General features: G+C 47.6%; 3 protein-coding genes and 1 long non-coding RNA gene across 5 annotated transcripts; 2 read left to right on the top strand and 2 right to left on the bottom strand.

Annotated features, from left to right (window-relative positions):
• Nucleotides 1-4,820: 4,820 nt before the first annotated feature.
• Nucleotides 4,821-5,569, bottom strand: ATP5IF1 (ATP synthase inhibitory factor subunit 1). The gene is made up of 3 exons (XM_079325716.1): nt 5,405-5,569; nt 5,197-5,309; nt 4,821-5,095 (listed from the first exon to the last, which is right to left on the bottom strand). Exons 1-3 carry the CDS (start codon nt 5,498-5,500, stop codon nt 4,957-4,959), a joined length of 348 nt encoding a protein of 115 aa, XP_079181842.1. The 5' UTR covers nt 5,501-5,569; the 3' UTR covers nt 4,821-4,956.
• A 99-nt stretch (nt 5,570-5,668) lies between these two features.
• DNAJC8 (DnaJ heat shock protein family (Hsp40) member C8) lies at nt 5,669-15,596 on the top strand. The gene is made up of 9 exons (XM_079325715.1): nt 5,669-5,816; nt 6,658-6,759; nt 8,401-8,457; nt 9,983-10,049; nt 10,645-10,739; nt 11,557-11,628; nt 12,588-12,679; nt 13,592-13,667; nt 14,833-15,596. Exons 1-9 carry the CDS (start codon nt 5,745-5,747, stop codon nt 14,953-14,955), a joined length of 756 nt encoding a protein of 251 aa, XP_079181841.1. The 5' UTR covers nt 5,669-5,744; the 3' UTR covers nt 14,956-15,596.
• Nucleotides 8,722-9,972, bottom strand: LOC306811739. Its single transcript, XR_013776723.1, has 2 exons — nt 9,835-9,972; nt 8,722-8,908 (listed from the first exon to the last, which is right to left on the bottom strand). It is a non-coding gene; the product is annotated as an uncharacterized lncRNA (long non-coding RNA).
• A 2,688-nt stretch (nt 15,597-18,284) lies between the features above and the next one.
• Nucleotides 18,285-25,643, top strand: PTAFR (platelet activating factor receptor). 2 transcript variants are annotated; one of them, XM_079325713.1, is made up of 2 exons: nt 18,285-19,633; nt 22,173-25,643. In XM_079325713.1, the coding sequence occupies exon 2, from the start codon at nt 22,210-22,212 to the stop codon at nt 23,290-23,292; it is 1,083 nt and encodes a 360-aa protein (XP_079181839.1). In that variant the 5' UTR covers nt 18,285-19,633; nt 22,173-22,209; the 3' UTR covers nt 23,293-25,643. The 2 variants fall into 2 exon arrangements, with proteins under 2 accessions (XP_079181839.1, XP_079181840.1); XM_079325714.1 differs by lacking the exon at nt 18,285-19,633 and adding an exon at nt 20,872-21,149.
• The last annotated feature ends 839 nt before the right edge of the window (nt 25,644-26,482 follow it).

The following is a 26,482-nucleotide window of genomic DNA, read 5'->3' as shown; positions in this document are numbered from 1 at the left end:
CCCTGCCTGCCCGCCCCTGCGGCCTCTGCCGCTCTCCGAGCCGTGCCTCCTGTGAGCCCCCGGCCCCAGGCAAGGAGGAGAAGCGATGCGGCTGCGGGAGCTGCGCGTCAGGCTCACCTCAGGACTGGCGTGCTGAGGCTCTGCAGCTGCTAATCTGTAATTAATGGGTGATTAAGTCTTACTTACCTGCTCGCCAGATTTTCTTGATCAGGCTTTCGATGAGTGCAGACTTGCCAATAAATAGAAAAGTCAGGAATAAATCAGCCTCTTGGCAGCGGTGGTGTGTGCGGGCTTCACGTGCTTGTGGTGCTGTTGCATAACGTGCAAGTCAATGTGCGCTGTGTCTGAACTCAGCATCTGCAGTCTGGTGAACAAAAGTAGCAGCTCACGTACTCTCAGAAAAGGTTCTTCCAGTACCTTCACCCCATCTTCTGCTGAAGATGGCGTGTAGCTGTGTGGTGAATCACACCAAAAAGTGGCAAAGTGATATGTGATGTGCAATGTTTCCAAAGCTGAAGCTGGAGGTGAGGTTGTGCAGGTAGTGCAGGTGTTCAGTCTGTCTTGCTGAACCTGTCTCCTGGTAGACATTCTGCTTCTCTCTGCCTCAGTGACTTCCCTCTTGAGATTTGGCAGCACAGCCAGCTCTTCACTGCTGGATGTAGGGTCTGCTGTGGTGAAGAGATGGAAGGAGCCTTGTCCATCTCAGTTCACTGCAGCAGTTTTTGTGCGAGTTAAGAATGATGAGTTAAAGGAGTTCTCATAATACAAATACTGAGAATAAGTGAGGGAGCTGAGTATCTTTAGTGGTGCTATTAAGCACTACTAAATGTCCTCCATAGCTTTTAAACTTTTTATAATATAGTAATATCCAGGAGTGAATTCTGAAGTATGACGTAGGTCCTGTCAGCTGCCAACTGAACATGATGAGGCTAATGAGCAAAATGTATCTTGAGGTATGTATGTTTCTGCAGTGTAATAAATTGAGAATAATTTTCAGGATATCTCTAGCAACTACCACCCTGTCTTCTGTGTGCTTTGCAGTGCTTTGTTCTTTGGTCTCATGTTCCACACTACAGCCTCAGCCCCAAATGATCTGAACTTCGGACACTCTAACCAGGAACCAGTTATAGCCTGCAGGTGGTTGGGTTAGTGCTGTTGCAGGCTGTGCCTGAGAAGAGGCCCTATATGCTCTGATATTATAAAAATTAAATTTTTTTCTAGATTTTATGAGTTTTAATTTTTGCTAGAAAATCCCAGAATGATACCCATTACAGCTCTCCATGATTTGAGCTGAACAGGTACAAGTGAGATCTGATTTAGTCCTGATCCAAGGCAAAACAAAAATACTCTTGGAACTAAGGAGAGGGTTAATCTCAGCTGCTGAGAGCTGGGAGGGCAGGACAGCCCTGCTGCCCTGCTCTGCTCCTTCAGCATGTTTGAGTCCTGCAGGGGGAAATGCTGAGCAAACCCATGAGGGAACAGAGCAAAGGAGTGAAGGGATCCAGTTTTTCCACAGCTCTGTGTATTTACTCTGCAACCTGTTGACATTTTTCTGTGTTCAGTGGCCAGAGGTTGCTGAGGTTCAGCGTGTTCCCATCAGTCTGTCTCTCCTCTTCCACACTGGGCTGAAATTCCTGTGTTCCACATCACTGGTAAGATTACAGAGTTGAATCTGCTGTAATTTATAGGTGAGCTGTTAACTTATGTATGGAATATGACATTTCCTGATGCTCTAAACTTCTTATCCTGACCAATCATTAGTGCAGCATATTATGGACATATGGTTAGATGTCCCTACCTTTAGAAAATGCCTTGTTCCCTGGAGCTGTGTGTGCAGCTCTTACCTGTTTGCTAAACCCCAGGCTTTCAGGGAAAGGTCTGTCTTAAAAAACTTTAAGCTTTACTTTTTAGGAACTTTCTGAGTATCCCCAGTGTATTCCACCACCTCTGCAGCAGGGAAATGCTCAGAAAAATTTCTGCCTCAGAGGTAGGGCTGCTGTTATTATCCTGTGTACATACATTTATTTTGTCCAGCACACAGCTAGTGTATTTGATTTTTAGGAAAACACATACATGTGCTTTGTCTTGCCTCTTTCCTTTTATCTGCTCTGGAGTGAGGAGGTTGAGTGTGACAAAAAGGCCCAAAGAGACCAGACTGGGCTACCTGGGTGCCTTGCACTAAAACCAGCTTGCTAAAGACCTTGGATTTCACTTTCTTTTATTTTCATTTCTTCCCCCACCCCTGAGCCAAGGATTCTTGGCAATTTCCATCATGTTTGTGTAGGATGCAGCACAAACAGAGCAACTTGGAAAATAGCTTCTGTTTGCTACAGCAAAAATCACCAGCTCAGTTTAGCTGAAAACAAATTGCAGTTTTCCTGCTCCTGCAGTGTTAGGCTGTGATCTTTAGAAGCACAGTGCAGACAGAGGATCTGGTGTTAAGGAAGGATAAACATCTCATTGAGACAAAATGGCAGCTTCAAGAAGTGAAACCCTTAATGGAGTAAAGAGTAGGTGGCTGTGGGAAGTCAGGCTGTTGTGAGCAGGGTCAGTCTAATCCTGAAGAACTAGCAAATAACCAAGATGCAGCAGTTCTGGCAGAGAAGAGAGAAGAATCCCTTCCTTTGTGTACCCCTGTGCCTGTGGAACAAAGCAGGGGACTAATCATGCCATCAGCCATTCCAGAGAGAATGAAGAAACCCAGAACAATTAGTCCCTGTATGGTCTCTTATCTGAGTTCTGCACTGTCCTTGCAGCCTTACCAGTTTCAAACATCAACTTTGGGTTTTGGTTGCTCTGAACCAAAATTGCCTGGAAGCAGATGGCAGAAGTTTGTAGCTCTCCAAAAGAGAACTAAGCTCTGTCTTCCAGGTCACACAGACTGAGGGGAGTCTTGGAAAGGACCTTTCTAACTCCCCAGCAATTATCTAGCTCTGAGATATAATCTTGTTTTACTCCCTAGCATTCCTGCTCTGGAATCCTGCAGCCTGTAGCTGGCATCTCTCCATCCATGGCCCTGGAAGTGGTGACTGAACCCAGACAAACTGCTTGCTGCAAGTCATTCAAATGCTTATGTCATATGCTGGTGGGCAAGAAAGCTCTTGGTGGTACTGACTTGCAGTCCCCTGAGGGACTTGAGAGTTTTTAACACCTGTCTGTGAGTTTTTAACACAGAGGATCACAAAGGTCCAAATCCCTGCACTCCCAGTCTCAGAGCAAATCCTTACAGGTGTGCAGAAGCTCTGTGGCTGAGCTTACATGGCATAGTCAGTGCAACAAAATGCAGAATAAAACCCACAGACATGAATTTTACCCTCATCTGTTCCTTTCTGAATACAGGGTTGTCCTAATATTTAAATCAGCTCTGCACAGTCCACTGAAGCTGTTGTGGCAAACTTCTCACTAGGGACTCCTAAACTGTTGGGGAAGCCAACCTCAGCTGACAGTACAATAGGAAAAACATTCTGAAAAAGATAAAAAATAGGTATAACCCAAACAGGTTGATCAGATATTGCTTTTCATGACTCGGTTCATCTCACCAGGTTCAGAGAGGGGGGAATGTACTCATATTTAATTAATTAGCCATGACTAAAAGGAACAAAGCCCTGGTAGAACTCACCACAGCATCTCTCACAGACTGAGCATGGCCAGGCAAGGACACTGCACAGCATCTCCTCCAGGGCTGATCACATGGGTGACATCTTCATTCAAGAACAGTGTTTAAGGGCATCACAGTGACTGTGGTGTCATTTACTCTGCAGACAAGATGTTCCACTACCTGCAATATTCACCAAGGGAGCAGCTGGCTGGGGATGTACCAGGAAACACAGGAGAAACTGGGACACCTTCAGCCAGCTAGTCACACCCTTGTAAACCACTTTCAACATCAAAGGCATCATTTACCTCCTGCACTTTCAGCCAGGGCAGTTCCAGGCATGGACCCACCCAGTTCAATGTTGCTGCCACCCTTCATTTACTAAAATGCAGGCAGCCTTTCACCAGAGCTGCAGAGTAAGCCTGTTTGGGCAGATTTACAGACATGACAGTGTGGGGATAGAAGCAAAGGCTTTTCTTACCTGCCTGTTGATACATAAAGTCCCCTCCTTGTCAGTGCTTACTGCAGGAAGGGTGCATTGTTTCAGGTCACTACTGTGTATTTTATGATGAGTTTCCTACATTAAAATGTCAAAAGTGATTGAAACTGCATAAAATTAGTCCGAATCCATCGTTCTTTGGAAAGAGACTTAGCTAAGGAATAGAGAAGTTGAGACAGTAAAAAAAAAAATCCAAAACCCTAATCTACTGGGCAGTTAAAAGTCATTGTGGAAAAGAACATTCACATGGAAGTTGGGATCTCAGCTGTCTTGCTCCAGGAATTAGGACCACCACAAGTGACATCAGCATAACTTAGAACACTATTTTTCCTCTCTCAGTTTATGAATACTATTTTTTTTTTCTCACTTTTGTGGCACTAAACACTAAGTGCAACAAGTGAACCTTATTTTTTTTTTGTCATCTGCTAGTTCAATGGAGATAACACCCCTCCAGGCCACAAAGACAGTGTACTTGAAACAAAGTTTCTTCTGTCTGAATGAATTGCTACACGGGTACTATTTCCCTCCAATTCTTCATGCAGCTTAAAGTTATCCCACTAGGCACAAATGGTCATTTCTTTCATACAAATTTAAAGAAAATAGCTCAGTTCTGTACAGGCCTGCCTGCTCAAGAGTGCAACTTTACTTCGGAAGAAAATAAAGTTTAAAACTAGATAGTGAGGTTGGTTGGTTTTGTTTGCATTGAACAGTTAGTGAGCAAGAAAGTGAAGCTGAGTAGTTTATTTGATGTTGTTGTAGACATAATTGTATGGATTTGGATTATGTTGACCAAAAATACAGTCTTCACGCTGTTTTACACCATTATCAGTATTGGCCATGCACATTCAACAACAGCACCAGCTTAGTCATCTTTAAGCTGCTTGATCTTATGCTTATGGCGCTCGATTTCCTTCTGCAGACGCTCAATCTCTTTTTGGTGGTGGTGGATCTCCTCCTCGTGGTGTTTCCGTAAGGCAGAGAGCTGCTCCCGCTCCTTTTCCCTGCAAGAGAGCACGGCACGAGTGTGGCCCCGCCGCGGGAGGGGCGGCCCGGGCGCTGCCCGGGCGGGCGGCGGCGGCTCCCAGGCCCGGGCCCCGCTCACCTGAAGTACCGCTCCTCCTCCGCCGCCTGCTTCTTCCCGAAGGCACCGCCGGCCTCGCGGATGGAGCCGCCGCCTCCTCCGCCCTTGCCAGCGCCTTTACCCAGCTCGCCCAGCTGCGGGAGAGACGGCGGTGAGCGCGGAAGGACAGACCGCCGGCAGACGGACGGGCACAGACGGAGGGCAGAGGAGACACTCTCGGAACACCCACCTGGTCGGCGCCGGATCCCGAGCTCCAGCGCTGCTGCTGCGCCAGCAGAGCCCCTCGCAGGCCGCCCCGCGCCGCCAGCACCGCCACCGCCGCCATAGCCGCCTGCCCTTGGAGCGCCGGACGAGCCGCCCGGCGCGCCCGCCCACCGCGCCTGCGCAGCCGCGGCCCCGCCCCCGCCCCGCCTTCCTCCCGCCGGCGCCGGGCTCTGTGACGTCACAAGGCGGGGCTCCGGGCCCGCGCGCGCTTCTAATCCGCCCACGCGCCGTGGGGGGGCGGGGCTTGTCACTGCGGCGCGCGCCGCGGTCACGTGTGGTGACGCCGCGGTCACGTGTCGGTGGCGATGGCGGCGGCGGCGGGGCCCGGCGCGGGCGCGGCCGCGGCCGAGGACGCGTTCCTGACCTTCTACAATGAGGTACCGCCCGCGCCCGCCCCGGGAGCCGCGGGCCGTGCGGAGCCGGGCTCTGCGGGGGCGGGGGCCGCCGGCGGGCGGGACGGGCGGAGCCGCTATCGGCGCTGTCCGGGCTGGGAGTGGGCGAGTGGCGGTGGGTTCGTGCTCGGTCCGGCCCCGCCGGGGGCTGGGGGCGGGAGCCGCCGGGCCCGGCCCGGCCCGGGGGAGCTGCGCGCTCCCGCTCCCCGCGCGCTCCCGCTCCCCGCGCGCGGCCCCGGCTGGCGCGCTCCTGCTCGGCCCCGCTGAGGGCAGAATGCCACCGGGCCCGGCCCCGCTCCGGGCAGCTGCAGCCCCAGCGCGCTCCCTGGGTGCACATTGCTTTAAATAAAGGTGAACATAAATATAAATGCATGGTTTGGTTCGGCACAGTTCTCTGAAGGGTCAAACGGAGCTAAATAACCTGTGGTCGGAGTAAAGCGAGCTTGTGTATTTGCATTAGTTAACGTGTTTAAATGCTGCACTGCCAACAACAGGTTAAGAGTATTAATGCCTTGGTTTCCAAGGAATCACAGTGACAGAACTGCTGGAGCTGCATGAGGAGGAGGGAAGGCACGGCTGTAGAGCAGGGCATAGGAGAAACTGCTGCATTTTTTATGGTTAAAATGTGATGCTGAAAATGCTGTTGGGCTGTAGGAAAGGCTAAAAAATATGCACTGCTAGTGCCTGAGAAAATAACTGCAGGCTTGGGGTAAGTAAGGGGAATTGTGAAGTGTAGAACAGGAGCAGGATGGCTGGTGTACTAACATGAATAAACAGGTAAGGGTGCTGTCATGGTCAGTTCATCCGGGTCTCTCTTGTTCTTTAGGTAAAACAGATTGAAAAACGAGACTCTGTTTTAACATCCAAAAACCAAATTGACCGGCTGACCCGACCTGGATCTTCATATTTCAACTTGAACCCTTTTGAGGTTAGTTTGAACATTCTGTCTTCCTTTCTAAACTGGTGTATGAACTTCCTGAGTATTTATTCCAGTAAAAGACAACAAAAGGAAAAAAGAAAATTCTCTTGGGTACAGATTACTCTGCAGAAGGTTTGCAGAAATCAGCAGGAGGGTGTGTGTGTGCTCACTGTTTTTCACAGTCTATTGTCACATTTCCCTCATACAACAGAACTGGGTGATTTGGCTGGATGCTTTCTAAACAGGGAGGTAGGAGCTGGAGGTGGCAGCTTGGCAGGTATTTTATTTTGGATGTTCATTGTGTTCATCCCACTAAACTTGTCTAGAAGATAGAGTAAGAAAAGGTCTCTCAGTGGGTGGTCTCTGAGACCCCAGTGGGGAATGGATAATCCACTTTATAGTGTTTGATTCCAGGTGCAGTCAGTTATAAAGTCTTGGTAAGTAGGAAAAGCCTGAGAAAGACAGTAACACAATATGGTATTCATCTGGAGTTGGTGTCATCTTTGCTGCCTTTTTCAAGCCTCAGGTGCTTTTTGTAGTCCCAATTCAGGGCTGGTTAGAGATGGTCAGCAGATGGTCAGATGAGTCAGCAGACTCACTTTGACAACATTCAGCTTTGTATCTTTTTTGTATATTTATATTTATTTACTTGACAAGTAAATTAAGGAAACTGTTTCAGAGTAGACTTTAGCTTTCCCTGTGTTTTTTATTTACAGATTATCTGAGTCAGACTAGTGTGCATCTGATCACCTGTTGCTTAAATCTTAGATTCAATACATTAATTCACAAAAGAGTTCCTAAACTCTGCTACATCTGTAAAGATCAATAAAAAATTGGTGTCATTTATGGAAACCAAACAGTGAAACTCTATTGTCTTCTTCAAAATGATAAAATTAATGAATTCATATGAAGTACTATGTTTCCTGTCCAGCATTCTGAGTGACCTGGCATTGTCCCCAAACCACTGTATGCTTTTGTTTCTGTCAGACTGAGCGTTGCTATGGGACTGGTGGAAGGTTCAGACCTTCATGGATTGTAGCTGTCTACACAAGATTTAAACAGAAAGGACACTGGCATAGCCAGAGGAATCTGGCATTGCTGAAAGTAGTGTCACAAATGTCAAAAAGATTGGGAAATGTTTCTGTTTTTCTGTGTGATGATTCCTGTCATTGTGGGGCGAGCTTTCTGCTATGTGTCTGTGTGCCAGTGAACCAAGAGTTACAGAATCTTAGAATGTTCTGGGTTGAATTCACCCACCAGGATGATCCAGCCCAGCCCCTGTCCCTGCCCTGCCCCCAGCAACCCCCCTGCCCATCCCTGGAGCTCTGGCAGTGCCCATTCCCTGGGGAGCCTGGGCAGTGCCAGCACCTCTGGGGGAGGGAAGAACCTTTCCTGATACCCAACTTGAACCTCTCCTTACTCAGTTTTATGCAGTTTCCTCATGTCCTGTCACTGGTCATGACAGTGAAGAGATCAGTACCTGCCCCTGAGCTGCCCCTTAGAATGAGTTCTCTCCTCAGCCTCCTCTTCTTCAGGCTGAACAAACCAGTGACTTCAACCACTCCTCATGAGAGTGTTAGAGCTTGATGACAGGAACCTAAAACATAGAGAGTAGCATCAAACCTGCTCTTCTTTCATGGTCTCTTTCAGGTGTTGCAGATGGATCCTGAGGCCACAGATGAAGAGATAAAGAAAAGATTCCGACAGGTATTCAGCTTTTGCACTCAAAGTCTGTGGAAGGGAAGTAGAGATTGTGCAGCTGGGTGTGGGCACAAGAAAAATGATAGTAAAGCTGTATCTGGGTAGAGGGGTGTCTATTTTTGGCAGAAATGCATAGAGCAATGCTTGTGTCAACAAGAGGAGAGCTGCAGCAATGTCCCTGGTCCAAGCATGAGAGGCTGCTTTGCCTGTGCTGTGCATGATGGGGCTATTGCCAGCTAATAGAGCCATATTCAGACTCTTGAGCTAGAGTTCAAAATTAAGATCAAAAGATATTTTTCTCAAATATATGGACTTGGATCCAGATTTTCTCAGAGATTTCTTTAAGAATTTCTGTGGTCATTTTTAGTGGCTTGGTTACCTGGAAAAGAGGCAGCCCTGCTTACTGGCAGGTCTGCAGCACAGGAAACATTACCTCAGCCTCCCTCTGCTGACAGACCTGCAAGAAGATTTTGAGTTTAATCAGTGCATTCAGTAAAGAAACAATATTTGGAGGGCTGCTGCCTCCACCTGAATTAATGGTGTGAGTGTCTTTAGATGGGAAGATGCTGGATGGCAGAGGAGCAGGATATGGACTACTCCTGTATGTGGGAAGTGAGAGGATAACTTTTTGGTCTGTTGCTGATTTCTCACTTGTGCAAGACAATAAAGTGTGACCCCCTCAGCTTGGGGCTAGTAAAATACTACAGGGAGATGTTTTGAATTCAGGGTAATGAAATGCAAAATGTGCATGTAATTGTGCATTGAAGACATCAAACACCTAAGTGTAGAATGTGGAACAGGCAACAAAGGGGAAAAAAGGCACTGGCTAAAGTAAATCTGTACAGGACTGAGACAAACCTTTTCCTGGGAGCTACAAGCAGGCAGCTGTAGAGTTCCAAAGTGGTTATTTTGTATACTTCAGCAGTAAAACACTTTCAGTTGCTGCTCTGTACTGCAATGGCAAAAATAAAAGATCTATATGAAACAGAAGCCATATAGGGAAAGTTTGAAATAATTTTCTGAAAGGGGGATGTGGAGGATGTGGTTTCCAGCCCAGTTGAAGTTCTCCTCAGGATGGTAGTGATTCATGTCCTGTCTCTGCTAGGTAAGGTACAGGCAGGAGTTTTCTTAACTTTCAGTAAAGCAGCCTAAGGAAAAATGATCACTCTTAAATAGTTGGGTGTTTGGACAGCCTTGGGGATGCTGGAGAACTCCATGGACCAAGGATACAAATCTTGGATGACCAAGGGGTTCATATCAGCCCAGGCACTGCAGCTGAGGGCTGTCAAATTGTTCCTCTCATCACAAGCTGCAGCTTTTCTTGGACAGCATGTTTGTTACAGGGATTGTTTGTTCTACCAGCTTGTACTGGCACATACTTACACATGTTGTCACCTGATTTGTCCATGTACAAAGGAATGTGATCTCTTTGGATTCTTTCTATCTGAGACTAATTCCCTTCTCTCAAAAATCTCTGAAATGCACTTCATCTTTTACCATGATCTTGATAGCAAGATCCTTTTTCTTACAGTTGTCAATATTGGTGCACCCAGACAAAAACCAAGATGATGCAGATAGAGCCCAGAAGGCATTTGAAGGTAATAATCATTCTCTGGGCTGCTCTGGGTAGTTGCAGCTTTTCTGGTGCTGGTTTAAAAGTTCATTGGGGTGGAGGGGACAGAAGGATTGCTGTAGAGGGGCTTTAGCTGGGGCAAAAGCAGCAGCTGTGATGTGGTGGCATTTCAGCAGGTGGCACTAGGTGGCAACAATGCCATTGTCATGTCACCACAGGGACAGACATCCTCACGGGGTTTTGGGATTGTTCAGGAAAAGCTGTTTAATCTCTGCATTGGATTTTATTCAAAGGCCATATGACAGAAATAGAGTGGTGGTTTTGGGTGTGTGTTTGCATCACACTAAGGTGTTCATGCCCATAACTACAGCTGGTGGGACTGATGCTTTCTCCTGTTCCCTCCAGAAGGTATCAGACAGTTCCTGCCATTATTGTACCCCAAAACTCATTCAGCTAATCATGTTATCACTTTCCTAGATGTATTTAGTAACAAAACAGACTGCCAAACAAATGATCTCCACAAATTCTAGAAACCAAATTAGTAATGCCTACAAGTAGCAGTCTTGTGATGCCTTGTGAACATGACTACTGGTGCTATTAATATTGATGCTTTTTGTTAGCTGTAGATAAAGCTTACAAGCTGCTGCTAGATCAGGAACAGAAGAAGAGAGCCTTGGATGTGATACAGGCAGGAAAAGAATATGTGGAACACACTGTGAGTATTCTGTGGGAATGTCCAGAGTTGGGGGTGAGTGGTAATCAGTGTTTGTATTTCACTTTTTGGTATGCCTGGGTCACTAAACTGAGCAAACCTTGTAATGGCACTGTGCAGGTGGGCTCCAAGCTTTTCACAGCAGAAACAAGCCTGCTGTGTCCAGGACTGCTGTGGAGCTCAGTGCAAGATAATTCAGTGAAATTCAGTACTTGAAATAATCAGGTCAGACCACATGATCTGACCTAAATATTTGTTCCAAGTCTGTGAATGAATGATGCAGTTGAGATATGTGTAGGTGGAAGAGAATAGGTGGTGACAACAGGAGACTGGGAAGTTTGGGGGATATTGACCTATAAGATAAGAAAAGAAGCTTGGATTGCATTGGCCAAGAAGTTGGAGTGATATGGGTGGATTAAAACACAGAAAGCTTGGAGAAGCAGATGATACAGGAGAACTCAGATACTCTAAACAAAGGAACATTTAATGTTCTGTTCATTCTTAGTCACTTGAATATCATGAAGCAAAATAAACTTCTGCTGGTTTGGATGGTGTGTATTGAAGAAGAATATATCTTTCAAGAAACCAAAAGGGATTATGTTGAAGGAATAGTATCCAACACAGTATTTTTAATTACTACAGTTCATGTCATAATAATCTTGTATGTGCTTATCTGGGCCTAAGAGGATTTGGTGTAAAACAAAACCTCAGTCAAGAGCAGTTCTTTCTATACATTGGAATAGGAATGCAGAACCACGTGGATACAATTATGTAAGCCCTACAAAATTTTTGAGGCTCTTATTTTTGTCTTAATCTTTAGGTGAAAGAAAAAAAGAAGCAGCTGAAGAAGGATGGAAAACCTCCCACTGTAGAGGAGGATGATCCTGAAGTTGTAAGTCATCCTATGTTTAGAGAAACTGGAGAGTATAAAATGTGTTTTGAGGAATTAAGATTCAAAGCCAGTACAGAAGTATTTATAAGACTTGTTAATGTTGTAAACCCTTACATTTACAGAAGAACAAATTCTGCTTAGCCACTGTGGAGTATTGTGTGTCAGGTGATGCCTGTGTACTGTGGAAAACAGCTTCACTCTAGTGTAAAGAGAAAACAGATTGTGAGATTTTATAGATCAAATATCCTCTTCTTTCCTCAAAGCAAGTCTTCATTACTTGTGCATCATGCACTCTTTTTTAATTTGAATTTTTTGTCTTCTGACTGCTGGAACCATGGCATTCCTGCTGCTGGCAGAGGCATGTGTAGCACTCACTGCAGTGTGGCTAAAATGAGCTTGTAACTTTTTAATTAGAGCAGTTTCATTCATGTAGCACTGAGGGACAGATGTGCTATTCTGCAATAAACCACTTGCATTAAAAAGGGCTGGCATAACTTAGTTTTTACCTGGCTTCTGATCTGGAGAAGTCCAGCAGTATTAGAGGCTGTAACAATGATAGGTGATTACCAAACATTAATTTCATTATTCTCATTGCCCTTTTTTTTCCTGGAAAGTGATTACTTCAGTATGAGCACAGTAACCCCATAACAATCCTATTTTTCATTTTTCAGAAGTCTCTTGCTCTTCTTTAGTAATGAAGATTGGTTTAAGCACACTGATTTCATACTGGGAAGCCAATGCTAGATTTTTACAACACATCAAGAAGATCTGCTGGATAATTACTCTCTAAAACCAGTGGTTTCTACCTTTCTTTGTGCTGCTGCTGTTGTTAGGGCAGGATAGGAGTTATGTGGCCACACCTGTGGTTTGCTTTCTTGTTATCTTCTTACATTTGTATGTAAAACAGATTTTAAGTGTATTGATAGGCATTATTTTAAGAGTGGATTTGTGTTTTGCAGTTCAAACAAGCTGTATACAAACAGACAATGAAGCTCTTTGCTGAACTGGAAATTAAGAGGAAAGAAAGAGAAGCAAAAGAAATGCATGAAAGGTATAAATGATGTTCTGCTTGTGCAATTCAGACTCTTCTTCCCCCTCATGCTTCCTCAGAGAAGATAAGGGATGAGTCTTAGAAGAGTCTAAATTGGAATGAACCTCTGGAGATCATCTGGTCTAACCTCCTGCTGAAAGCACAGCCTTGGATTAGTTTAACAAGGGTCCTGTCAAGCTAATTTCCAGTAATGTGGATTCTGCCACTTCTCTGGGTAGCCTGTGGGTTGTAGAGCCCAGGAAATTTGCCCTCCTGGGCTGAAGATGTCAATATATTTTATATGCTCTAATGTGTGCACATGGAGACCAGCCACAAGAGTGAAATGGTGACACAGTTCTGCATGCTATTAGCTTGCAAAGAATTGATTTTAAATTTTTATTTAAGTGCCAGAAATACCCTGTGGAATGTGAGATGCTGAACTGTTTTAGGTGTTTTGATCACATGATGCCTGAGTGGTCTCTGCAAATACACTTGCTGCAGCAGGGTTCTGTGCTGGTCAGTGAGGTGGGAGGTGGCTGTAGGACAGGTGAAAAGTAGTTTAAAAGTGTAATTTGTACTGTGCATGCTGGTTATTCACTTCTGAGAACATGTACCCTCAGCAGTCCTAGAGACTTAACACTAGAGTGATGTCCAGCTTCTTGGATAAAGAAGTCCAGCTTGTTTTGCTGAGCAAGAGAAGCCAACTCTTTAATTGTGCACCTGCTGTCAGTGGGGATAAACCACATTCTCTGCTCGACCAAATTTGAAACCAAATTCTATTTGCTGTGCTATTTTAGGTGTGCATATTTATCTCTCCTGTAATCTGCCAAAAAAAAAAAAATTAGAAGAGATACCCAAGATGCTTTGAAAGTATTTTCTTGCTTTTTAAAGTAGATGGGTTTGTGGGTTTGTAACTTGTGGCTTCCCTTCCAGGAAGCGGCAGAGGGAAGAGGAAATTGAAGCACAAGAAAAAGCTAAACGAGAACGAGAGTGGCAGAAGAACTTTGAGGTATTTGGTATTTCACTTACAGAACAGGCCTCAGCAATTCTTATCCAGGGAATGTCCCTAGAGAGATGAGAGACTTTTGTATGTAAATCTGTATGATAATTTAATAGATGTGCACCAGCCTGGATTTTCTTGTGTGTGGAAAAGAGCCCATCAATAGGGCTTTGGTATCCCCTCTGCAGAAACAGGTCTGGTAAATTGAGGAATACTGTTTTTCATCTCTGTCAGCAGTTCATTCTTGTCTTTAGTTGTAAAATAGAATTGCTGCTTAGCCCAGGTCACTGCTGACCACTAAAACTTAATCTGGGAAGTGTTTGTGTGGATTGTTGGTGGTATTTTCCAGTCTGGTTTCCCCAGTATCCAGATCCCTGCTGGGACACTGGGCCCTCTCCCATCCTGCCAGGGAAGGGGGGCAGGGAAGGAGACAGCTACTGTAGCCAGAGCCCATCTGCAGCTCTGGGATTGCAGAGATGGGCCTGGAGTGGATGGATCACATGCTGTGAACTGGATCATTCCTGCACTTGTTCTGTCCTGCAGTGAAATCTTCAGCCTGTAGAGATCATAGGTTGGGTTTGTGGGGAGATTTGAAGGGGGTTTTTTTTTGTGGGTTTTGCTGTTTGATTTGGTTTGGTTTCTGTTTTGGGTTTTTTATCTCCTCAGGAAAGATTTCTGCTGCTCAGCAGATAGGGCAGGGAGAGCAGAGAAGTGCACCAGAGGCCTTTTTTTCTCATTGTGGGAATGTGATGAGACTTTGGGCAAGAAGCATGAGGGAAGGCAACAGTACATTTCCCTTCTGTGTTCTCCCTGCCTCCAATCTGCAGCACCAGGAGACTGAGGAGCTGAGACAGGACATGGCACATTCTGGGCTGACAGATTAGGAACATCCATTTGACAGATTTCTTTTTTCCTTTGAGGATTCTCTAGAGAGTAAGGACTGTCCAACCAATCTGGTGGTTTCTGAAACAAGAATCCAGCACAGTGCTTATACTGGTGTGTGTAAGCTCACTTGGAGTTCCAGTGCACTGTGTTGCTCTGGCTCTTCACAGTGTCTTTGTGTCCTGGCTGTCAGGGGTGCTGGATAAGGAGAAATTGCTACTGATCTGATATGTACAACTGGGCTTTGGCTCTTGCACTGTTAACTCTCCATTTCCCTCCTTGGTGTTCCCAGGAAAGTCGGGATGGTCGTGTAGACAGCTGGAGAAATTTCCAGGCAAATACAAAGGGCAAGAAAGAAAAGAAAAACAGGACCTTCCTGAGACCTCCCAAAGTAAAAATGGAGCAGCGTGAATGATCCTGGAAGCACTGCCCAAGTGCAGCTCCTCAGTCCCTTCTCTGCTTTTAAGGACTCATTGGCACCTAGAGTAAGATTTGCTTTTTAGTAGATCCGTTTGTTTCCAGTACAGTTAATTATCAGTCAAAGTATTTTTTGTACTCTGTCTGTTTGAAATAGGGCCAGGGCCCCACTCCACATAGAGCACTTGGCTTAGGAGAGTCCCCGCCCACCCTGCTGTCCCTGTGTCTGCTGCCCTGTAACTCGGTGTTTTGTACTTCACAGAGACTGTGCTGTTTCACCACTTCTGTTTCTAGTTTGAGAGCTGAACAAAACATTGGAAATGCATCCAAAGCCTTCCAGGCATCATCTTTCTCAGCAAGGTCAGCTTGGGAAAGATGTGGACTGACTGTGGGAGTGTGCTTCCAGCACTGTGCAGTGCAGCTGGCCTGCAGCTAAGTCCTGCAGCTCCTCACTGCATTGAGTGGTGCTTGGAAAGAACTTACCCCAAATCTGATTTCCAGACTAAAATCCCAGCTCTCAGGCTTAGACTTCTGTTAATCTCAGACCAGCTGGTCACTTCCTATAAAGGAAAATAACTTCTCTTGATTAATAGTTAAGCTGCAATGGTCTGTATGTAAAATAAATTTTTACCCAAATTACTGGAGTTTTTTTTTCTTGGAATTATTAAAAAATGCAATAGCAAGAGTGTGAATGGAGTGCTGTCACTGAGATGCTGCTGCTCTTCAGCATGAGCTCAGACTGTGGTGCCAGCTTTCTGCCTTTCCAGTTCTCCACATCCCATTTAAGCTGTGCAAGCTGCTCCAAGTGCAGTGGCAGCAGCCTGATGCAGAGGGGACATGAACTGTCCTCGTTCTCTGGCTGTGCTCCTGGCACAGAGCAGAGGTAACTCTGCTGGCAGCTGTCTGTGCTGGCAAAGGCCATTGTTCAACTGGTGCAGCTTGGCTGTTGTGTTGGGAAGTTGGGATGTTTGCTGCAGCTCTGGTTGGGTGCCTGGGGAGCTCCAGGGCACACAGCCAGCCAGTTCCTTTGTGCACCTATGGAGTGTGACTGTCTTGCCCTTCAGGACTGTCTATAAAGCTTCACACTTCCTTTCCTGCCAAAATAAGAGCCAATTCTTACAAACAAGGAAACTCCAAGAACATTTCCTTGTTAAATAACCCATGGGGCATAAAGGGAGCAAACACAAACACATGTGGTTTCTTGTTATGAGTGACTCAGGTGGATGTTGTGCCCCTAACCTGAGCAATGCCAGTGCCACAGATTGTGATGGGGAAACCCCCATGTGGAATTGGTGCAGGGCAGTGCCAGTGGCAGCAGGAAGGAGAGGGTCCCCATGTGCCCAGCCACCCTTTCTTCCCAGGCTGAAGGAGCACAGGGACCAAGGGTGGCTTGTAATGCTGCAGAAGGGGTACAGGAATGAGCTGCCATAGCTTGGGATATTTCCTGGCTGAGGTTTTCTGATTTGGGGACTTCACAGCAGAGCAGTGCCCTTCCTGGCACTTTGCCCAGTGAATCTCCACCTATCATGGAAACCCTGGAACAAATATTCTCTGGGTTCCCTCCTGACCCTGGGACCTGGAAGGAAGTGAGGAGCCCAGAGGACAGATCTGGTGAGATCTCTTGCTGACCTGGGACCTCCTCTCTGCCCCTGGCCCAGCCAGGAGCTGCTCCAGGGCTATCCCATCTCTGGCCTGTGATGCACCAGGTGCTACAGGAGTGTGACAAGCTCCTCACCATCAGTGAAGCCTCAGGCACTGTGTTCCTTGCACTGCCTGCCCGAGGAAGGACCACAGGAACTGGTGTCAAGGTTCAGGGTGCAGCCAGGGCACGGCTAAGCATGTAGCAAATGCCAAGAGGGAAGTGAGTCACTCACCTGAGAGCCAGCATGACGCCCTCTTTCCTGTCAGAGCCTCTTCCCAGGCAGGAGCACACACACAGCTCAGCCCTGCTGCTCCCCTTGCAGCACAGACTTGGTGGGCTGGGGTCTGTGGCTGAGCTGGAGCAGGTGCTCTGTGACTCCAAGGTAAGATGCTCCTTTCCCTTCTGCTTGCTCTCCCAGGCCTGTCTCCCCAAGCTTTTCCATGTCTGGGTAACTGTCTCTCTGTCCCCATGGATCTCTGAACCACGGTGTCTCAGGGCCAAGAGCTTTGGAGACATCCTCACCCTCCAAGCGTGGGTGTGGGAAGGCACTCCTTGTGCACAGCCCAGCCAGCAGGGGGGAGGTGACGAGGTGCCTCATGACAGTGTGAGTCAGGTGGGTGCTGCTGCTGCCTTTGGGGCTCTGGGGAGGGGGACTGCTCTCACCAAGGTCCCGTTCCACCCCTGAGTGACAGCGACCCTGGCTTCACTTCCATGCTGTGAAGCAAGGTGAGGAGCCCTGCCTGGCCCTTACCAAGGTGAGGAAGAGGAGGCAGTGCTTGGAGCCTCTCAGGGAGGGCAGGTCTCTCATCCCCCTCGTGCACAGCCCCTGGCCAGGCTGGGCAGGCAGATGGGGCAGAAGGGCAGCAGCTGTGGCAGGAGCACTGTCCCAGCTGTGGCAGCACAGGCTGGACATGGCTTTTGCCTCCAGCAGAGCTGTGACAGCCTGGGGCTGTAGCACACAAATCCTGAGATGGTGAACTCACCCCTCTGCCCAGTGCAGCAGGGCTGGGAACTGAAAACAGCTGGAGGCTGCCCTGCTCCCTTTCCTCACCTGCTGCTGAGGCTGTCCAGCTCCCAGCAGGGACATTCTCTGCCAGCCTGGGCAATCCCTGTGGCACAGCCAGCAGCTGAAGCCATGCCCTGCCTCAGCAGCTGGGAGTGCCACTGGCCCAAGAGTGGCTTCTGGCCGTTTGGTTGGTGTGTTTTCTTGCTGAGCAAGTCCAGCTCCAGGGCACATTCCTGCAGAATTGGTAGTGAGGTGGGGACAGGCTGTGCTCATGACGGGGCAAGCGGAGTTTATTTAGTATTTATTTCCCGCAACAAGCAAAAGAAAATGTTGTGGAGTGTTACATGAGTACTGTGAGCTCACAGACAGTAACACTGAGCACCAGCTGAGTGTGTGCTGCAGCTCCAAAAGAATTTTGTGGTTTTTCAAAGACCCATCCTGGCACTCAAGAATGTGTCCTGAGGATTGGAATGAGGAGGGACCAAGCTCATCTGTGTGTCAGTGGCTGGAGCTGTCACAAGCTGCATGTTGGTATTTCATCGTGTCTCTGTTTGCTGCTTGTGTCACTGACAGGGCAATCACAGACCCATCAGCTGAAATGCTGCTCTTCCATTTGCACTCCTTAGAGGGCTCTTCTCTGCCAATGCAGTGTAGCTTGCTCTTGATAAGAAGAGTACAGGGCAGTCAGACTGCCAGGAATGCTGAACGAGCCCAGCCTCCACTGGCAAAATGCATCTTAATATTGGAGTCAGTTACATGCTCAGAAATCGGCAGTAGAGCCAGGAGAGCAGGGAAAGAGGATCCCCAGGAGGGAAAGGAGTAAAAGGGAGGAGCTGGGCATTGTATGGGAGCAGAGAGACCTGGCAATGCAGAATGGCCATGCTGCAGGGCTGAGCAGAGGAAGGATGAAGACTTCTGAAGGTTCCTCCCCAGCCCAAAACTCCCTGGGCTTTCATTTCCTCTAATGGCTGGGTTGTGGCAGGACAGTGAACCAAGATTTATCAAGTGTTGCTACCTCCCCACATTGCTGGCTGCTCTCCCCAGAGATTTGGGCTGGCTGCCAGCCAACCTCTGTAGCACGCTCTTGACTTTTGTTTGGTTTTAAGCTCAAACTCCCAGGAGCAGCTGGAAGAGCTGGGGCTCTGTATATCCAAGAAGGGTCAGGCTCCTTTCTCCATACAGCAGCTGATGGGAAGGAGAAAGGAGGGAGGATTTCTGGTGGCAGAGGGAAGGAGATGTCTGCAGCTTCCATCCCAGCACAGCTCTGGAGCATCCCTGCAGGAGCCTCAGCTCACCCTCATGTGGCCTGACACAGAGCTTGGCTGTCCCTTGCTCCACATGCCAGCCCCCCATCTGAGGCTTCCATCCCATGTGGTGCCATTTCCTCATATTGCAGGGGTTCCACTCAGCTCAGGGGGCTCCCAGCTACCTTGGCCACCCTGTTCTGTGGTGCCAGTTGTGGTGTCCATGGACTTGTGGTTGTCTTGGAGTTCTTGCTGAAGAGTGAAGGAGACTGCTAGGAAATGAGTCTGTCCATGTATGACTTTCTCTTCCTTTCCTGGAAGTTATTAAATGAAAGCTCTTCTGCCATTCGTCTGTTTGGGAGGAAGATACTCAAAAAGTTGTTTAATCCCAAATCCAGCTGGGGACACAGAGTGCATTCCTATTCTGCCTTTAGAGGAAAATCCCAATTTTTTCCTCTTCCAGGATCATCAGGAACAGACACTGAGGAAAAGCCTTAAGGAATTTCCAGACTTTTGCTGTGGCTAATTGTCTTTTCTCTACAACTTATTTTATTTCTCATTTCCTTTAACTGATGAAACACATTTCCTCTCTTCCGGTGACTCTGCAATCATTCTACAGTTGCTCCCATTCTGGTGCTCTGTTCTTAAGAGCTGCCAGTGTGGAGACTGTCCAGCCCCAGGGCAGGGAAAATAACAACTGGAAGACAACCAAGCATCCTCAGTGAAACCTCCACTGCTACTAAGGCTGAAGATGGACATATTGTGCTGAATTTTTTCAACTCAGGTAAGCAGAAAATATACTTTATTACTACTATTCCTCTTGGAATATACTCTTGCTGATGCAGAGCTTGTTTGTATCTATAAGCCAGTAAATCCTGAGGGCAGAGTCCATGGCAGAGTCTATGGACTGGGAGCAGGACCAGCAGCTGCCCTGAGTGTGCTGGTCACTTCAGCCCTGCATCCAGTGCAGCTGATGGTACAAACCAGCTGGGATTACTGGCTGGGGGACTGTGGGCAAGGCAGTGGCTTGGGCTGGAGGTCTCAGGGCGTTTGGTCAGGCAGCAGAGACCAGGACCCACAGCCACCTGTACCCTGCCTGTGGTGCCTTTCTGCTGGCACAGGGAGCATGAACAGGCTTCAGAGAAACGCACTGCCATCTCCCACAGACCACCTTGCCAGAGATTTCAGCAGTCACAGAGCAGTTCTCACACCCAGCTCTCCAGAGCACAGCCCTGTGGCTCCAGCCCATGTTCTGTGCAAGACTCTGGCAGCTGGTGTGCAGTCTGCTGACAGAAGAGTTCTCCAGAACTCCTGGGCAAAGTTTGATGGCCACCATGCCATTGTGCAGAACCAGAAATGGAGGTGTGGGTGGACAGTGCCCTGGGGCACTGTCTGAAGGGACTTTGTGAACAACAGCTGTACCCATATTGGATGTAAGCACTTCTCCTCATCAATACTGCTAGAGAGTTGCATTACTTGCTTTTTTTTTTTTCCTTACTCCTGGTATACTCAGGTCTGGTGCCACATGAATAGACCACCTTTTATAGCAAAGATGCCAACCCTAAGCACCAGAACTATTTGCTGGTGTTGCAGACAGTCCCAGCAGTGTGAATTTATGATGCAGATTTGGGGTGGGGGGGGAAAGAAGTTTTCTAATGATCTTAGGTAATTAGGACTTCGTGGGTTTTTATCCCTTATACTAATGACAGACTAGTGATGAAGCCCACCACCTGAATAATCTACTGCCCTTTGGAGATGAGGGGGCTCTCAGGAGGGTGGCAGAGATCAAGGTAAATGAGGAGAAATACATATGAAATACAAGTGTCATCTGGGGCCAGCTCCCAGCACTGCCATGGCTGTGTGCCCATTCCATGGCTGGAAGACTGAGCTTAATGACTCTTGGAAATCAGCACTGCCCAGGATGGAGATGCCTGGGAAGGTCCAAATCTTGTAATTGTCATGTCCTTAGAGGACCTGAGAGGGGTGAGGAAGGACAGGACCCTAGGAAGATGACTGGAGAGCAGCACTGAGTGCTGCAATTCTGCAAAAAAAAACCCAGAGAGCAAGCTCCAGCTCCAGCTGACTTCCTCATTTGCAGAGGAAAATTGCAAATGTGCAAATGTGTAAATGAGGAACAACACCACAAGGGCACCCAGGGGGGGACTCAGCCCACAGAGGATGGGATGGGGTTTCCTGGCACTCCCTGCTGCTGGGGAGGATCCAGACTGTTCAGAGGAAGGAGGGCACCTGCTCAGGAGCAGCAAGTGAAGAAAGTGATCCTGTCCCTCGACTCAGCTCAGGTGAGGCCACATCTGGAATGCTATGTCCACTTCTGGGCTCCTCAATCTATAATTAAACCCCTCTAGAGAGCCATAGAGCTCCTGGAGTGGATTCCAGTAGAGCTGCAGAGATAATGAAGGGACTGGAGCATGTCTGTGATGAGGAAAGGCTGAGGGAGCTCGGGCTGCCCAGCCTTGAGAAGAGGTGTCTGAAGGGGGACATTATTCCTGTCTGTCTGTGTCTGCAGGGAGGGGTCAGGGGGATGGGGCCAGACTCTTCTCAGTGCTGCCCAGCAGCAGGTCATGGACACCAGGCACAAACTGAAACACAGGAAATCCCATCTGAATATGAGAAAAACTTCTTGACTGTGAGGGTGACACAGCCCTGGAACAGGCTGCCCAGAGAGGCTGAGAAGTCTCTTTCCCTGGAGTTACTCAGACCCAGCCTGGATGTCATCCTGCACAACCTGCTCAGGGTAATTGCTTCAGCAGGGGCTGGGCCAGGTGATCTCCCAAGGTCTTTTCCAACCACCACTCTTGTGACATTCTGTGAGACATTTTTATCACATATTTTTTCACATCTGGAATTCTTTAAAAGAAGTATAAAGAAGTTAGAAAGTATCAGGAACCGTGGTGGGAAGTAGGGGCATGGGGAGGTGGCAGGGGAAGAAAGAAGAACCAAATGCAGGGAGAGGAAGAATCATAGAAAACCCTCCTGATTCTAGTAAAAGGTTAAGAAACTTGAGACAGGGAAGAGTAACAGATTATTTTTTGTCTAAGAACTTTCATGCAGAAAAGTATTTTAAGATTAGAGATCAGTGATCTGAGACCTTACTGCAGCAAACAATGCTGGATGAAGACACACAGGTTTGCATGCTGTGGAAATGGGACCAAAGAGAGAACCAAGGAGACATGGCAGGTGTCTGGCTGGAACCAAAGCATCAGCAGAACTCCTATGGTCATAGATAACTGATCATGAAAGGTGAGGTTTGGCTTAGCAATGGTGCCAAACCAATCAGCTTAAATTCTGCTGTCTATTTTTAGGTAAGAAGAAAAGCTGTGGCAGGAAACTGCTTCAGACATGCCCATCAACGCCATGATGTCTGGGAAGGACAAAGAAGGTGTGGAAGGCAGTGCTGATTCTGACATTTCATGCCACATAGACTCTGAGTTTCGCTACAACCTCTTCACTGTTTTCTACAGCATTATTTTCATTCTGGGCTTTGTTGCCAACTGCTATGTTCTCTGGATTTTCAGCCGGATTTACCCCACCAAGAAACTCAATGAAATCAAGATATTCATGATGAACCTGACAGTAGCTGACTTGCTCTTCTTAGTTACGATGCCAATGTGGATTGTTTACTACCACCACCAAGGAGACTGGATCATGCCTGACTTCCTGTGTAACGTGGCTGGCTGTTTGTTTTTTGTTAATACCTACTCTTCTGTTGCCTTTCTGATGGTCATCACATACAACCGTTACCAAGCTGTGACTAATCCTATTAAAGCAGCTCAGCTGACCACCCAGAGAAGGGGTATCTACCTATCAGCAGCTATCTGGATCATCATAGTGGGCAGCTCTTTGTATTACCTTTTTGACAACAATACTAATCAGGAGGAGGTTGGCTCCAGGAATTTCACGCGGTGCTTTGAGCGCTATGACACCTCTGCTGGTGTTTCAGCTGTTCTTGCCATTCATGTCATCATCTGCATCCTCTTCTATATCATTTTCCTGTTAATACTGGGTTGGAACATTGTCATTATCAGGACCCTGTTCTCCAAGTCAGTGCATCCACGGAAGAGTGCTCACGTCAAGCAGAGGGCTCTGTGGATGGTGTGCACAGTGCTGGCTGTGTTCATCATAAGTTTTGTGCCCCATCACATCGTGGACCTGCCCTGGACTCTGACAGTTCTGGAGCAGTGGAAGAAGGAAAACTGTCATCTGCGCCAGCAGCTCAACGATGCTCACCAGGTGACTTTGTGCCTCTTGAGTACAAACTGTGTGTTGGACCCGATCATCTACTGCTTCCTCACCAAGAAGTTCCAGAAGCATCTTTCAGAAAACCTGAAAAGCATGAAAGGGAGTCGCAAATGCTCCAGGCAAACAACAGAAACAGTGATCGAGGGCACAATTCACCAAGAGGACGTCATTAGGATCTGTTAGGGCCACTTGTGTGTTCTGATTGCACAAGGAGGGGCATGAATCATTCACTCATCTTTTCTCAAGAGGCACCAAGGGACACAACAGAGGACCAGGGTTTTACATTTTCTTTTTCCCATTGGACAGAAGAATGGGTGCTCGTTTCTTCTGTCACATCCAATGGGCAGAACTGGAACCTGGCAGCAAAGCTCCCTCTGTCCAGGCTTGTGTTCTCATGGGCACTGAGAACAGCTCAGATGACCTGCTTTAACATGAAAGAAATGTGTCACTGAGCCTCTCAGTGAGCAGCCAGAGGCTGAGTGTACCAAAATTACCTATTGTATTGGTCCAGACCATCCCCAGCTCTTGCAGTGGACCCAGTATCAGCTGTAAAGGACTTCAAAAAGACCTAATTGAGCTCTAAGTATCTTCGTGTGGACCTTCTAAGCAGCTTACATGGTCCTGTGAAGAGAGTCTGAGCTGATGAAGCTCTTGAGTGGCTGTAAGGGATGCAGTCCACAGAATTCTTCAACAGCTGTCAAAGTGACCTGCACCTCTGATGCCTTCAGCCTTTCTTAGTGACTCAGGGGTCTGCTGGGATCCAAACTTGATACATGTCTGGGAGTAGTAATGAATAATAGTAATGAATCTTTGCTTGCAGATCTTGGGTCAATAAAGCAGGGTAGGAAGAGAAATTAGCAGTGCCTCAGCACATCTCTAGCCCTCCCTCCACCACATCAGCATTATGGCCCAAGGGAACCTGCCCTGGCTTCCTGTGTGAGAGCAGAACTGGCCAGCAGTGGCCTCATGCACTCAGTTTGGTAATTTCTGACTGACTGCAGTCACCCAGTGTTTCTCAGGAGGCTCCAGGTAACAGAGGGCTACTGTCAGCATGGGCATTATGATAAGGAAAAAAAGCTTAAAATGCTTCTGTACCTTTGCACTTATTTATTTAAATTAGGGTTATGGCAATTACATTATGCATTCCTCCAGCCTTTCTAGTTGTGCTGCAAATAATCAAAGCTGACTAGTTCTTGATCTAGAACAAGTGAAGTGTTAGGTCAGGACACTTGACAGAGAAATAATTCACACATTCCAACAGCACTGGAGGCCCTCACCCAGGGCTGGATGCAGTCCACTGGGGCACAGGGCAAAGTGGTTTTCCAAGGGTGTTGAGTTCTGTTATCAGTCATGAGACACTTGGGGTTCCTTTTCTGACCCAGATTGCTCAATCTAGCACAGGAAATTGGGCAGGCAAGGGAACTTACTTGTTTTCACAACAGTAGTTGGTTCCCTAAAAAACATATTCTGTTGATGACAGGAAGAGTGTATCTGACCTGTGACACCAATTATTCATGTGCAGGACAGCAGCCTTCCCACTCCTCCCTGAGAACAGGAGAGATAAGCTCAAGTCTTTCCAAAGACAAGACCAATGTGCTGCTCTGCCTGTACCCAGTGCAAATACAGACCTTCAGATGTGTCCTCTGGAGCTCCTCAGGCAGCTGGTGCCAGTGAGGAAAAGAACTAAGATGTTTATTTTTCTAAGGCCATTGTAAGGACCAGCCCTGCACTCCAGGCCCAGTGCCAGAGGAAAGTTTGATCACAATAAGAATGCATCTCCCTCCTAGTGCTGGGCTGTGCTCCAGCAATGGCAGAACACCCACAGCCTGCACTTGCCAGTACCTCATGCTCCTCTGGCACGGTCAAAGATGCACCCTGAATCTGCAGAGCCTCAGCACACAGAAAGGGAGCAATTTCTCTAACTTAAAAGCCTAAATGTGGCTTGCTGGAGGAATCTGCCTCTGTTTCTGTGAGCACATTCTGGAGGAGGAGCTCTCACAGCTGGCAGATGGTGGGACCTGCTTTCCCCCCTTGGCTCCTCATTTCACAGACCCTAAAGCCCTGACAGATCGAGTTTGGCAACTCTTGGAGGAAATTGAAAGGATTTTTAAATCTTAAAGCTGGCAGATGCACGATCTGCTCCTGGTTCTTGGAAAGCTTCCAATAGTTTACAGTTTAGCTCTTTACCATGGGTACATAACAGGCTTTACTCCACAGCAAGCACTGTGGGCTCAGGGAACAAACATAAACTTCCATCTGAGGAAAAGAATAAACAGAGAGGAAAGCCCCAAAGCCACTTCAGGAGATGTTACGCAAACTAGTCAGTAAAAATACATTTCTAAAACCCAGCTGCTACTTCTGTTCCTGGAAATACTTTTCTTACCACAATGTTGCATTACTCTACTTTACCTTGCAATGAAATGGATCCTCGCAAGTTTTTTTAAATAAAGTGTGTTTCCCAAGTTTGTCCTTTAACTTTTCCCACCTTCTTATCTTTCTGTATTTATACTTGAAGGAAAGCATTGGTACCACACCGAAACAGCTTCAATGTGTCTTTTTTTTTTTTAAACCATCGCATGAACTCTTGGGAGGAGTGAAATTAAAGGCTCAGAAGAGTTCTATCTGGTAAGAGGGAAGGGGAAGAAATAACTTCAGTTAGGAAACAACTCCTGAAAAATCTGCTAGAGCTCTCCAAAATCCAACAACACAAAACTCCCTGAACTCTCTGACCTGGATATGGGAAATTTATATGATTAATTCTGTGGCTGTGATGTGACAAATCATTTTAATATATTGATTTTGTAGTAGTGGAGGAGGCAAGGAGTGGGGAGGGCTGCAGGGGTGGTTCCTGTGAGAAGCTGTCAGAAGCTTTCCCTGTGTCTAATGAAGCCAAAACCATTAGGCTCCAGGTCGGACCTGAGCCCATCAGTGATGCTGGCAGCACCTTTGGGACAACATAATAAAAAAGGAAAAACAGTTACTGCATAGGAGCAATTCGCAGCCAAAAAAAAGGGGAGTGAGGACTGAGAGAAACATCCCTGCAGAGCCCAGCGACGGTGGGGAATGAGAGCAGGAGCTGCTCCAGGTGCTGGGGCTGAGATTCCTCTGCAGCCCACGGAGGGAGGGAATGCAGAGATGCCCCTGGAGGAGCCCAGGCCGGAGCAGGGTCCTGGCAGGACCTGCGGAGAGAGGAGCCCGTGCTGGAGCAGGTTCCTGGCAGGACCTGCGGAGACAAGAGCCCGTGCGGGAGCAGGGTCCTGGCAGATCTGCGGAGAGAGGAGCCCGTGCTGGAGCAGGGTCCTGGCAGGATCTGCGGAGACAGGAGCCCGTGCTGGAGCAGGGTCCTGGCAGGATCTGCGGAGACAGGAGCCCG

The sequence above is a fragment of the Erithacus rubecula genome, assembly GCF_903797595.1.
Source record: "Erithacus rubecula genome assembly, chromosome: 23".
Classification (NCBI taxonomy): domain Eukaryota; kingdom Metazoa; phylum Chordata; class Aves; order Passeriformes; family Muscicapidae; genus Erithacus; species Erithacus rubecula.
Note: the sequence above shows the minus strand (reverse complement) of the source record. Positions and strands in the feature narration are given on the sequence as shown.

Coding starts and splice junctions, on each gene's coding strand:
- DNAJC8 (XM_079325715.1), top strand. CDS start 5,745: ATGGCGGCGGCGGCGGGGCCCGGCGCGGGCGCGGCCGCGGCCGAGGAC. Junction 11,629..12,587: donor AGGAGGATGATCCTGAAGTT/GTAAGTCATCCT, acceptor TGTGTTTTGCAG/TTCAAACAAGCTGTATACAA. Junction 12,680..13,591: donor GCAAAAGAAATGCATGAAAG/GTATAAATGATG, acceptor CTTCCCTTCCAG/GAAGCGGCAGAGGGAAGAGG.
- PTAFR (XM_079325713.1), top strand. CDS start 22,210: ATGCCCATCAACGCCATGATGTCTGGGAAGGACAAAGAAGGTGTGGAA.
- ATP5IF1 (XM_079325716.1), bottom strand. CDS start 5,500: ATGGCGGCGGTGGCGGTGCTGGCGGCGCGGGGCGGCCTGCGAGGGGCT. Junction 5,310..5,404: donor CGGGATCCGGCGCCGACCAG/GTGGGTGTTCCG, acceptor TCTCTCCCGCAG/CTGGGCGAGCTGGGTAAAGG. Junction 5,096..5,196: donor GAGGAGGAGCGGTACTTCAG/GTGAGCGGGGCC, acceptor GCTCTCTTGCAG/GGAAAAGGAGCGGGAGCAGC.